The sequence below is a fragment of the Teleopsis dalmanni genome, chromosome X (assembly GCF_002237135.1).
Source record: "Teleopsis dalmanni isolate 2A chromosome X, ASM223713v2, whole genome shotgun sequence".
Lineage (NCBI taxonomy): Eukaryota > Metazoa > Arthropoda > Insecta > Diptera > Diopsidae > Teleopsis > Teleopsis dalmanni.
The window spans coordinates 79,427,134-79,441,523 of NC_051848.1; the positions used below are offsets into that span (position 1 = coordinate 79,427,134).

At 30.2% G+C, this 14,390-nt stretch overlaps 1 protein-coding gene across 1 annotated transcript; it reads left to right on the top strand.

Moving 5' to 3' along the window:
- LOC119662572 (DNA-directed RNA polymerase II subunit RPB7-like) lies at positions 1-917 on the top strand. Its single transcript, XM_038072214.1, has 5 exons — positions 1-45; positions 142-411; positions 469-519; positions 593-724; positions 793-917. Exons 1-5 carry the CDS (start codon positions 34-36, stop codon positions 871-873), a joined length of 546 nt encoding a protein of 181 aa, XP_037928142.1. The 5' UTR covers positions 1-33; the 3' UTR covers positions 874-917.
- Positions 918-14,390: the final 13,473 nt, after the last annotated feature.

The window sequence follows — 14,390 nt, forward strand, 5'->3', positions numbered from 1 at the left end:
TGTAATTTGAACTCTCAGCAATAAGCAGTGAATATGTATTGTTTGGTCAGTTATTAAAGCATTAAAGCATTATTTTATATTAAGCATAATTGTCGTATATGAAATTAAAAGACTAATAATACACTTTTCTTTTTATTTTAGGTTGAATTAAAACATAAGATTTATGTTGAACCTTGTTATCTTGATGAGGATGTTATGGATCATATTATGCAAAATCTTTGCAGTCATACTGAAGGCCAGCTTCATGGGGACAACGGTAAAATTATCAAAATTATTAAGATAGTAAACCTAGGTACGGCTTTTATAAACCCTTATACTTCCGAAGTGGAAATCTGGGTGACTTTCATAGCCTTAGTATTGCGTCCAGTTAAGGGTGAAGTCGTTGATGCAGTTATAACACAAGTGACAAGTGTATTGCGCCTAAATACTTACTACTAACAACAAAACTAATAAATTCTTTGCTTCCAGATGGGTTTATTTGCTGATGTTGGCTGTATAAATCATTTTATTTCACGTTTTGTAAGTACATTCAAATTCCATAGTAAAAATACTATAATTTATTTTATAAATGTCTCAAATATCATATTTTAAGAATATTCCGGAGTATTTGCAGTATTCCACAGCAAATGCTCCTTGTTACAAGGACAAAGACGAAAGAATTGTTATATATGTTGGAGATATCGTCCGCGTACAAGTTACTGGTGTACGCTCTGATAATGATATAGTAAGTACGATATGAGTTTTTTTGTTTCCATTCATATATGTATACAATACTTATAAAATCTATTTTAGTTTGCAGTGGCTACAATGCTGGGCGATTACCAAGGAACCGTGCAGATGCATGATGATAAATATGAGAAAAACTTAAATTAAATAACCAACTTTTTACAAAACTCTAAGTTCAAATATCAATTTAATAAGACTAATATAAAATACTATATATGTATAAAATAAAATGAATTTCTAAGTATAAAAAGAAGCGTTTGAAAATTTGTCAATTTTTAATATACCATTTGTGGTATACCAAATAAATTATTATTTTTTGTCGCTTAGCATATCGTAATTGTAACATTATTGAGGATGAATTTTTGCTATTAAACTTAATATTCTGAAAAATATAATTATTAAATTATTTTGTTTATTTATTTAAAAATTAAATTTTAAGATTTAAAAATTTCTTCACTATTCAGTTTCTTTTTCTTACAAAAGAATGTGAATTTTTCTCACAAGGCAACCACTTTAATTATAAATTATTTGTGTGTAGTATAGTATAATCATATATTAAAATATCTCTGGATTTGTAGTAATTAATTTGATATTTTTCTTAAATTGACTGATTAATCAAATAAAATATAATATTAGTGCTAAATAAGCAGTAACGTAATCAAATAGAAACTCCAACGGAAATAACGAATATGTCAGTACTGGTCAAGGCAAAGTTAGTCCACTTTTTAATTAGATTAAAGGGTACCATGGTAAGTCTGGTATTCTTTAAATATTTCTAGCTTAAATGGTGAATCTCTGTCAACTGAAAAACCAGCTTTTGCTACAAACGCTATATATTCGATAACTGATCTGATATCTTATACTGCTATGAAAAAAATAATGCAACAGAAAGAACGAACATGTCAATTCAGGTCAAAGCACCAAGGTAGGTCTGGTTAGACTATAGTAAAAAAGCTTTACATAATTCTGTTAAAAATCAAAGTCGGTTCAGCCGTTTAGAAGGAGTTCACTGTCAACACACGTACAGAAGAATTATATATATAAAGATTTCAAAGATTTAATTTATACCTTAATATATATATAACAGCAGCACTGATCAAATTTTATTGATATTATTTTGCTAACTAAATGGATTATTAATTTTACTTTTTTTTGTAAGAAGCACACATTTTCAAGATACGTTCATGGAACACTTTTAGTTGCTGAGTTAACAAGAGCCGAAACAAGGAATATACTTAATCCAAAAAAAACAAAAATTAATTTTAGTAAAAATTTTTTAAATAAACATATTAATTTATTTTTGTCATATTACATTACAGTTCCATCCATTAAGGAGTGTTTTTGCCAATAAAATTTAAATTGATTTCGCAATACTTACGAAACCAAAAACCAATTTAAGTGATTATTTTAGCTGCAAATTAATTAAATTCTGTATTGATGAATTGCTCTTGTTTGATTTATGAATAATTACAGTAATTATTTATCACTTTCTGTTTGTAAAATATATTAGAAAAAGCTCAAAAAGCCTAAATTAGATATAATAATTTTTCTACTCATGTTCCCCATACTCGTCAACACATGTGGAGCATGGGTCATAGGCCATGAAAAGAGTCAATCAATTTCAGCTAAAATTTTCATATATGGTAAATGAGCCGACGATTCAAATATATTGTACGCTCTCCTACAAACGAGTAGACTCAGTCATCCCTTTTATATGGTACTTCAGTTAGAGACTAAAAGCCAAAAATAATTTATTAAATTACAAATAATTTAGAAAACTAATGAACAGAAAAATTTTAACATTTTGTTTGTCTATTAATATTTTAAACAATATTCCAGTTAAAATTTTTCGAGATTACTCCATAGAACATTGATACAGATGAGTGTGATACGTGAAATGTTGGTGAATAGAATATCTTATGAAATGTAATTACTTAAAATTTTTCAATCTAAAGTATTTGACAAATATTTTGTCAAAGTTTTGTCGGGTGAAAACAGATTGCACATTAATATGGTAAATGTCATAGATACGATATTGTTTGCCAGCTAAAAAAATGAGGTCTACTTGATAGTCGCTTGAAGAACAATCCCGAATTATTTAATTAAACACTAAAAGATTACCAATAATTAAAATTTAGCTTAAGGCATACAAACTCCGCCTCACTGAGTAAAACAAAACTATGACAGAAGTTGACCAATTCCCCCCATAATATCCATCGTGTTTTGATACATTTTTAAACAAAAATTTTTTTTATTTAAAATTAACTTTAATAAAATTTATATTGATTTATTTATATTTATATTGTCTAGGTCCCTCGACTCTGGCGTTATATGCTGATGTTACGTGTATGGTATACTCAGATAAATGTGCTCTCAACATAACCAATACACTTCAAGAGCATATAAACCTCATTCTGGAGTATTTTCAGAAATGAAAAGTAGAAATCAATAATAAAAAAACTAAGGCTCTGTTTATAACGCGTAAGTGGAGACAGAATCCGTCAAGAGTGAGAGTGGGTATGGTGATAAACTGGGAGGACAGCGTTTAATATCTCGGCATCACATTGGACAAACGATTCACATGGCTTAAACATGTTCAACTGAAAAGAATTAGCTGTACCAAAATTCTTCATCACCTCCAACCGCTATTCTGAAATGAAAATCTCAATGCTAAAAATAGGAAATTGATATATAATCAGTTCTTGAGGAGTTGAGGAATTTGTCCGTCACTTCTATATGGTTGTGTAGCGTTTAGCAAACCTTCAAACTCTACTATTCACCAGCTAGAAATTGCACAAAGCCAGGCTCTGAGAATATTTTTCAAAGTTCCGTGGTACATTAGGACAAATGACATCCTCAGAGACATCAAGATTGATCCCATCAAAAAATATATGTGGCCAGCTGATTGAGTGCAATGTTAGAGTGTATAAGAACTATTGACATGAATGTGTAGCTGTGTACAGCTTTAAGATCAGATTAACTGGCTGAGAGTATTGTGGTTTTAATTCTCTTAAATTCTCTTTTGGAGAAGATCTCACCAGGGAACCTATTTCATTGAAAATTTTAATTTAAATGGATTAAAGTGCAATCCGTCAAAATTCTAGTTCCTGTGTCGATTTTAAGGGAAGCAAGCTTCTGTTTAATTTAGATTTAAGACATTCTGAGTATTCTCTCTCAGCGCTTCTATAGAACATTACAATCTTAATTAACCCACTTATTTCAAAGAGTAAGTGTTTATGATCAGACATTGAGTCCTCATCAGAGACCCTTTAGTTAGTCAAGTGAGTTATTAGTCAAGACCCTTTGCCGTGTTTATTACCCCTGTTTCCAATAGTTAAAAACTCCTTGAGTAACTCTCTCATTGTGTTTGTATCTGTGGTGCCTCAGTGGTTTGGGGGTAATGGTACTTCGTGTGGATCTCCTGGAAAGTAGGCTGAGGTTATAACGGTCTCTATTTTCTCTCCATTTGAATCTGTCTCAATTATTATTGCTCACGCTAAATCTTCAATTAAACGATATTTGCCCAGCCAAATTAACTAATTAACGACGACATTAAACAATTAGATTCCAGTCATGAGGATTCAGTTAATGTTCGCACTTCAGGTGGTCATTTCGAATATTCAAAATAAATTCGATAAATTCAAATGTTAAATTTCTGTGCCATTTTCTAAGCTTTTGATGTCTTCAGTTGTCATATAGTTAAGTTACCTACTCTGAATGTTTCCAACATTCGAGTTCGACTAAGATGTCATTTAAAAGAATGTCTTTTTGATAATAACGACATGCAAACACTCTTATTCGTTTATTTATAATATGTTGGAATCTTAAAATTATGTTAATGCTAAATATCTAGTGGAGGTCTTCTTCTAATATTTTTATATACTTAATAATTTTTGCCAGTCTCTAAAATATATTTTGTACAGTTTATGTTACAAAATCGTCTATGTTATTATAAAAGATTATTTTACCGTGTTAAAATAATGAGAACAGATAATAATGCTGCTTACATAACATAGAAAATCAACTGTAAAAAATATAAATTAGTGATTTGATATTAGAAGATTAAATTATAAAAACTAACACTTTGCCTATCAGTGGTGAAAAATCGAAAAATTAACAGTATTGGGTCAAACTTTTGGTGAGTTATGTGTATATTTAACAGTTCATTATAGTGTTGAATCAGTTTACATCAGTTTTCACTTGTCAGTCTACATAAGTGGTAAGAATTAGAAAAAGGTAACAGTTAAACGTACGGTTAGTTAAAATTATTGGTGAAAAAGTTGAAATATTAACATAATTGGTGGTGAAAAAATGAAAAAAATAAGCAGTATTATTATTAGTTCAACAGATTGGTGGGAAAGTGTGAAAAGTTTACAGAGCGTTTATCAGTTCAAATTAGTGGTGAAAAAGTTGATTATTAATGTTATTTCAAAAGAAGAGTAAAAGATAACAGTAAATTTACTACACCACTATAATAAATTTTCTCCATTAAATTCGTTTCTGCTACTTTGTAAGTTGAATGCATTTAACTTTAATTTTTATTTTTTACAGTTAATTTTCATGACGGCGTGGTGAATTTATTTCAAAAATATTAGGCACTTAAAATTCAACGAAATTCAGTTGGTCATTTCCATTGATATTTGTATGACCTTAACCATTTCTAATGACTTAAAGTGATTGGATTTATTGTCATAATAAATTAAATGATGAAGCATACTTAATGATTTGTCAAACAAAACTCAAATACAGTAATTTACATATTCAAATTGTTTTTATATTCAGAATGTAGGATATAAAGAACGTTTACGCTGAACTTACTGTTAACTTACAGAAGTTCTTCTGTAAATTCAATGGCTTATGTTATTTTGCTTCCCCTCTTCATTTTCATTTCTAAGAGAATGTTGTGCTATAACATCATTGGTTAAAAATTTTATAACCACACACTTCTAGCAGTCATCTATTTGAAATAAGCCGGTAAATATGTCGTTGAAATATTGAATATCTGTTCTAGACAAAAATAACAAATAATAATTGCTATTGTTGCACGTTTTAAAAATCATAGAATGAAGAAATCTATAGTGCCTCGAACTGTACCTTCGATGCATCATCTAACATATCGATACTTCATCCATCAAATCTGCATCAATACTTTAAAATCAACCATCCATGCCACTACGATATCAAGTAAATGTATTTTTGTGCATTGCATGTCATAGGAAAAAGATCGATCGTTTATTGATATCTAGTCATACTTAAATACATCACTGTGGTGGTGGTTTTTTGATGTAAAAGAAGGTGAGAGGAATCAATACAATTATGTGTTGAAATCAATATAATTTTGTAATGAAATCGTTATCGCTGCCACAAAGCATCCAAAAGCATCAACAAATTCAAATAAAAGTCCTTTGAAATTGTGAAGAATAAATGTATATATATATTCAATTAATTACATATTATATTTATTTAAAAATTATAATTAAATTAATGTTATATATTATAAAAAAACAAAGTTCAAAGAATTTATATATAAACGCACACAAAAAATTTACAAAATATTGAGGTGAAATAAACCATAAAATAATAAATTCCGTAAAGCTGCTTAAAGCATCAATAAGCATCGATGCCTTTGTGCTTCTTTTGGCGTCGTTGCCACTATAAGCTGCTGGGTTATTATAACAAATCTGTCAGTGTTGTAAAATCGTGGTGGTGGAAAAAAAATTGATCTGTTGCAGTAGTGTTTCAATAGAATTCTACACCATCACATAAGTACGTGCCAATCAATAATGACTTAGAGAACGATAAGCAATTCTTTATAACTGTACAATAATTTTTACCATTATCTGATGCATGCCCGAATGATTTCTCGATACGGGATATTTTGCAGGCCCCAGTTAGCATTAAAAGTTGCAAGAGCATTGATAAGTTCCAAGCCTATGTTGTGTAGAGTGTCATGGACACGTCAAATTCAAAATCGTTGTTGCTTTCAAAGCAAATTAAAAAACTGGAAGCGAGAGAAAAAAACAAATGTTGGTTTAATTCGGTCATTAGATCCGAGGCTGTCTGTGCTTCGTCATTAAGTCAAAGCATTTGTTGTATGTATGTATATTAATATTTCCTAGGACAAAATCAAAAAGTACAAATGTAATAGTAAAAACTGACGTAACAACATACATTTTCGTCATAGTCCAAAAGAGTCAATTTTGACGAGCCCATGACATTCTAAATAACATTACTCTAAGAAAACCTTTTTTCTTAAATAGGTAAATATTCCGCATGTTCTTATTTTTGCAGTTTACAGTCATAAGGACTATCTAAAAATTTTTAATAAATTTTTCATGTCTTCTGTACTGGGAGAAGAAAATGCAATTTCATTTAATAAAATAATTTTTTTTGAGAAGTTAGAATCAAGAAGCTTCTTTAACTCTACGATTAGGTTTCTTTCATCTTTTTAATGTTGTGTATTCGTTTTAGACAATTTAAACTCGCATCTTGTTGATCTGAAAGTGCTAATATAAGACAAGTGTGCATTATATTGTCACTATAAGACTATTTTAGAAATGAGTTCAGTTTTTTTCATAAGCCATTGATGTTGATATCGTCGAATCGAAATTATATGATATCTGTCCAAATAAAAACGAATACGCAAACATAAGTTCAATGATGAACAATGGTGAAATGAGACATACTTTTAAAACCGCCGATACAGTAATTGTATCAAGGAACAGCATTAAACAACATCAGCGATGTCACTGTAGAGAAAAGGCAAAGAAATACTACTGTCGAAAGGTGTTACTATGAGTTCAATAGACAATTGGAGTGGCTATATCAAGTTTTCCCTACTTTAGTATAATGACCTAGCTTAGACTCTGTCATAAAATGATGAAACATTACTAAAATTCTATTATAACAAAATTTTTCTTTACAACTGTAGTCTTCAACTATTTTGTGAAGACTCCGATACGCGAGTGAACTACAAACACTAGGAGTTTTAACTGACTATTGGAAAAAGACTAGACATGGAGAAAAACTGTGTTTCCGGTGAAGTGATCAAGTTGAGACAGCAATAACTGCACTTTATTCAGAAGTCTCGCTTATGTGTTGCAATAAGAAATATAAAAATACAACAAAAAAATAAACATAAAACATTGGTATGATAAATGGGAAGTACGAAAGTGGGCTGTATTAAAATCCAGATCGCTATCATAAAGTAATAGTATTATGTGAGGCAGCTAAAGAGTATAAGTGGAAAAGCGCTGCTGTCAAAATGTGCAAATAGCGAAATAACGATGAATTGTATTTGCAAAATATTGTAAAAATAATTTCAATTAAATATCTAAAACCGCACCTTCTTGAAAATATATCAAGAAGGTTGAAATATATAATAATGCCATAATTAGTGAAATCCCATAGTAAATCATGGTTCAAATTTCCACCACGAGACAGACATTTAATATTAGCGGATCCTCTTAAGGTAATAGCGCAATCATTACTTCTAGAATATTCAGTTTTCAAAGCGTTAGAGAATTCGAAGATTGTCCGCATAAACGCGAATCTTCATGTAACTCTAAAGAAAATGTTGATAACTTCTATGATTTTGATATTCCATTTGTAACACCAATACATTAAATAATATGTCCAGAAACTTATCGTACAACAAAGGCAAAATAGGACGTGTTGGTGGGAAGAATATATCATACCAAAAATGTTTGTGATCGCACTATATGGCTGTAGTGATGAGAATTGATGGTGTGCAGTACTCTTTAAGAGAAGATGCGTGGCATCTGCATTCTACATCTTCAGATCAAATGTCACCTAACATAGTGACATTTCATAAATGGTAATGATGCCGATAAAAATTTAAAGCAAAATGTATGTATTATTGTAGTAAGTTTTTAGAATTTGAAAACAGCTGTTAAACGCTGTAGACCCTAACTAAAACTATGACTCCATGTACGACAGTTCTAATTGACAAAACTCACTCAAAGAGTAGGATCAGTACCATGATCCCACATATTTTATTAATTTGTTAAATTTACGTATTTAAGTTATCATTTTTCTGAGTTTACCTATTATTATACTAATTTCAAATTTTTTCTAAAAATTTTATAATTCTTTTAATTTTTGTTATCACAAGGAATTAATAGTGTCCATATGACAAAATTTTTCTTATGACAACTTTCCAGCTGCAAAGTAACTCCATCCATATACATTCGTATGTACACATAACTATGCGCTTTTGTGACTTTCATTCCCCACTCCCACGGTAAACAGACTAATGTCAAGTAAAATACTTGCGCTGGAATTGAAAGCAAGTAATCACACTAAAACAATTTCGTAGTGCCCGGATCAACAATCACACAAAAATGCACACCATTATTTTTGCATATTAAAATTCTTCCCCATGGCAAACTCAAATTTTATTATATTTTATTGCTTGTTTTGCAGCGACTCATACTTCACAAAATTCAGAAAATTTCCTTTTTTTTCGGTTGGTATATCTGCCAGGATAAGCCTGGCTATACTTTTTAGTTGTGTCGTAGTCGTAGCCAGCCCGCATCATCGAATGACCGACCGAGCGACCAACCGACGAGCAGACCCATCACTTGCATTTTATTGTCTACCACATTCATTACGCCAATTTAATTTGTGTCACATAAAAAACCGAAAGCAGAAATATTATTTTAACCCAGTTTTTTGGTCGTTCACTTGCGTCCTTCTCACAGATAATTCGCATTTTGTGACAGTGCGACTGCATCTGCAACAACAGCAACAGCAACGGCAACAGCAACTGCAACAGCAACTGCAACGTCTCCGTACAGCATTTAAAATAATTTTACAAACAAAAGTTTTGATTTCGAACTTGGCCAACAGAAATGCACTTAAAAAATTCTTCCATAAATTTTCTAATGGAAGTGATGGGTCATTAGTGCAGGCACATACCAAAATTCAAAAAAAAGTTTAAAGGGAATATTAAGCAAGGATTTAGATTTAGTGCATTAACAACTAGTAAATAAAATTGAGTACAGCAAAATGTATTGTGGGGTATTGTGGGTGTAATCCTTTTATATAAAGTTGCTTATGGTAAATGGATTAAGTACAAGTGCTCATCAGATAAAGACTACTAAACTTTAAAGAGAAGAGTTTGCAGAGAGGTGAAGTCGCTGTGTGTGTTAATAACTTTCTTATGTTTATATTTTTATGACAGTATTGGTACTAGAGTTTGAGAATCCATTTTCAATATGTTAAAATATATATGTTTTGAAACACAATACTGCGTTTACAATACTACGTATTTGCGTTTACTTTATAAAATAACAAATATAAAGAAATTCTTCGAATATGTTTAAAAATATTTAAAAATGAAATAAAATAGAAACCATTTCATATGAAGAAGGAAGAGGGTAACACCAAAAACATATAAGGTTCCGAAATACTAAAAATTTAAAGAATAAGGAACTTTACAAATCACTGCATAAAGCATTTACTTATATACTATTAAAGTGGACATTAACATAAAATACAATCAAAATATAAATGCTATAACTAGGAATTGGATAAAAGAGTTATAAAGAGGTCTGTAATTTATACATTTATTGGTTACACATATATTTAAAAGCAGATCCATACTTGCTTGCCAATACACTACACCCACTTTTCAAGGATATTTGCTCCAAAGAGGAATTTCCAGGAAATTGGTTGCATGACAATATTATTAAACTATAAAAAAGAGCGATTCCATTGACTGCAATAATTGGAGAGGTATTAACATTCTATGCACTGCTTTTAAGGTTTTTATAAAAATAATTTTGGAACGTTTCCTCGAATATATCAATAAACTACTGCGTAAAGAACAAGTACGGTTTTGAACCGACCGATTCTGTATTGATTAAATAAGCACCCTAAAAATAATCATCGAACAATTGGTTGATATACGATCTATACTGTACGTGCTTCTCATCGACTATGAAAAAACTTTCGACTTCATCGACATAGAATGCATATAGTCTGAGATGAGAAATATTGGAGTCCCAAAGAAAATTATATCGCTCATACATTCCACATACTTCTTTTTTAGAAGCTTGCTTCGTAGAGTAACATAAAAGAGATACCAATATAAAATTACAGAAAAATCTACCATATATGTATTATGTTGAACCTCTTTGAGCCAGTGCACTTGAGCACTTTTACTCTTTCTTAACTCCGAAGTATTTTCAAAACCCCTCTTTACGCCTTGACTGGAATATTGTTTATCACTTCATCAGACTAAGCAATATATGAATGACTTAATTAAAAAGATATTTTAAGTCATTATAGTTTAAATAATAATTCATCGACAATAACTGTACGAATGTTGGCTTTTAAGTGTTCCGATGTTTCTAATTTGTCTGAGTACTTAAAAGACTTTATATACCTCGAAAACACTCCATTTAATAATGAAATCGCACAGGCCAAATTCTAAGGATCACTAAGTGAAATAAAGTCTTCTTCAAATCTGTCCAGCAAATACCTGATTTAGTTACATATTGTCTGACATTTAGTGCCGCCTTTTTGAAACCAAAGTTTTAGCACACTAAAGCCACTAAAGCCACAGTAAATAAAATTGATAAAATATTGGGATATGAATTCAAGGTCTATTCACCTTGAAATGTCAAAATACGTGCCACTAGAAGATCAATTTAGAAACTAATCATCTGTAAAAAAACATCTGTAACGAGAAGTTCAAGCGTTTTTGAAGTTCCTTAACTAAAACCGAATAAATTGAAAAGACCGACGCAAATGAGATTTGAAAAGCAACTGAACTTTATTACTTTAAAGCAACATTTTACAAGTAAAAACTATATCAGGATTACCAGGATTACCATTAGATTTAATTATTTTTATTTGCTTTTTTTATAACTTATTAAAACTATTATTTTAACATATATTTGAATGTTTTTATTTTGTACCAAATGTCTACATATTTGCTTTTTTATCGTATTTTTTTATTATTATTACGTTAAGCCACACTTAGAGCTTTTGGTTTCTAGGGTAAGTGCTCTATATAAATTTGTAGTGAAGATCATATATATCATCTCACCATTTTTTGTTAAATTAAGTATTGCTAGAAGTTCCTTTCATGAAAATTTCTTCAACCTCCTGAAATGTCGAGCTCCCAAGAAATTTTTTGTTTGTTTGAGGATGCAGAACATTAATATGAAATATATTCGGAAGTCTAGTATTTGAAACTTTTATCTTGTACAATATACAATATTTCCAAGATATTGTTGTAACTCCGCTAATGTAAATTAGAGTGTATTTCAATTCTTTTTATAAGCATATAATTTCTTGTAGGGAACGGGAACAGTAATAATCAAAATGTGCTAATTGCAGAAAATATGATTTGACATTTTCACACAGGACCTTTACCTCTAGTATTATCTTAGTGTGGCAACTATATACCTTTCATATTTCTCAAATATGGCCTTTTCTGTTTAATTGAATAATTCAAATTATCTTACTGACTGTAGTGAACCTTTGGAACTCCTCGATCGATTGCTCTAGTGACTTATTTAAGTCAAAAAAAAAAAATTCATTTTAAACACCACAATTTTTGACGAATATGAAGTGTTTTAAACGGGTTCATATTTTTTCTTTCAAGATCTCGTAGGTATAACATTACCATATTGTAGACAACCTACTTCCTATCCTAAGTACTGGTGTATATTTTATATTTTATTACTTTATTTTGACACCTATAACCTATAAGGAAAGCTATATGATAACGAAACCTATAATATGGTAACATGATATATTGTGCTTATTTTGTTTGTAAATTCTCTGAGATATGAAATTTTTATTTAATTACTAATAAAATTATTAAAGCTTATTTGAACAAGTTGAAGAGAAAGTTTCTTTTTAGTAAGATGCTTGTTTTATTAAGTATATTATAGTTCTGTGATATTTAATATATATATATGTTATCTATAAATACACTCTATTAATAGCAATATTTTTTTAGTAATATAAAATTCAATGTTTACAGTACATGATATTAGAGTTTAACAAATATAAAAACTAAAACTTAATATTGTGGTTTTCTTTATACTTTCAAATTTTATTATATTTGCATCGTCCATTTGGAAGTTTTTTTTTCTAACTTGGTGATATTAGTCGCAAAATAAATAATAAGTAGATATTAATTAAAAATAGTGAATACTAAAATCCATAAATACACGTTTACTTGCATGCAATAAAGAAAATATTGCTTTTATATTTAATATTTTTTTGCATATTTTTTAATTAAAACATTTCGTTCTCTTTAAGTGATGTGCATCGTTTTTAAGTTTCATAAATGTTTATCTTTGCACAGAAATAAATTTATGTTTCTCCAAGTAAATTTGTATGTCATAGAGCACACATTTCACACAAGTCGCTACAGCATCCTTACAGTATCCTTACTGACTTATTTAGCAAAAACATTTCACATTTATGACTATTTTCATGTTTAAATGAGTTTTTAGCACACAAATATTTGAAGCATCAAAGGACAAGCAGACACACATCACACCACATATAGCCAGCCATAAAATGAAGGGAAAAAAGTATGGAGACCCGTTCTATGATTCCTCCTGACCACTTTGACCAATGTCGCCTTTTTACGACAAAATATTTTTGTGTCATGTTCACCACATGGAGCAAGGCAGGAAACAGGACAACGTGTTGCTAATTTTTGTTTATGCAGGTCACAGCCTTAAAACGCCGATGTGGGAGCCAAAAATATTTAAATTATTTCAACTTTAATGCTTCCCATTATTTAATAAGACAACAGTTGCATATTTGCATAGAGAGCGAACGTAGTAGCAGTTGAGAGCAATTTAAAATAATAAAATTTTCATAAATATTTTCACAAATTTCACTAGCAGGACTATTGCTTTGATTTAATAGTTTGCCGGTTATATCAGGCAGCCATTTTTCAACTCTATTTGAGAAAAAATTGAATAAAAAAGTTTGGGGCTTTTTGTTGGAAAGAAATATGCATCAAATAAGGAAATGTTTTTCTATTAAAGTTAAAATCTTGCATTTTCCCACGAGCGAGTTTTCAACACCTTTCATTAGATACTCCAACTCGAACTTGTACTCGTACTCGTACTCGTACTCGAGCTCGTACTTGTGCTCAATTCTTTTCCATACCATACGATTTGCCCTTTGAATGGTTTTCATTTTTTCAAAAAGCGTATTGTGGCTACTCAGCCCAAACCCATACAAACAAATAACCAAATATTTGCTAAATTGAAGTTGTAGCGGCAGCGCCCAAATGTATGCTTTTAGTGGTAAGAAAAATACTTGCTCTAGGTTGCTGGCATTTCGGCGTAGTGCCATGGAGCAATGGAGGCTAGTAGAGCGGCGGTTGTTTTATAAGTTCGTTCATTGTGCAGAGTTGGCGTAAAACAATTGAAACTTTGTTATATTTTACTTGGCAACTTCGGAGTAGTGGGAATTTTTATATGAGTTTCTATAAATATGCGAAACATTTTACTGCATAGATTTAGGCGCATTTCAAATTTAAATTGAGTATTTCATTTGTTACTATTTCTTCTTCATCATTTTGTGTGTGAAAATTGAAATTTACAACTTAAATCAAAACTGCATAAGAGTTAGTAGAGTTAAAATTATTTTAACATATA

Bases quoted from the DNA above. Each gene is read 5' to 3' on its own strand.
- LOC119662572 (XM_038072214.1), top strand. The intron at 520-592 runs GTAAGTACATTC...TCATATTTTAAG, and splicing joins ATCATTTTATTTCACGTTTT to AATATTCCGGAGTATTTGCA. The intron at 725-792 runs GTAAGTACGATA...AATCTATTTTAG, and splicing joins TACGCTCTGATAATGATATA to TTTGCAGTGGCTACAATGCT.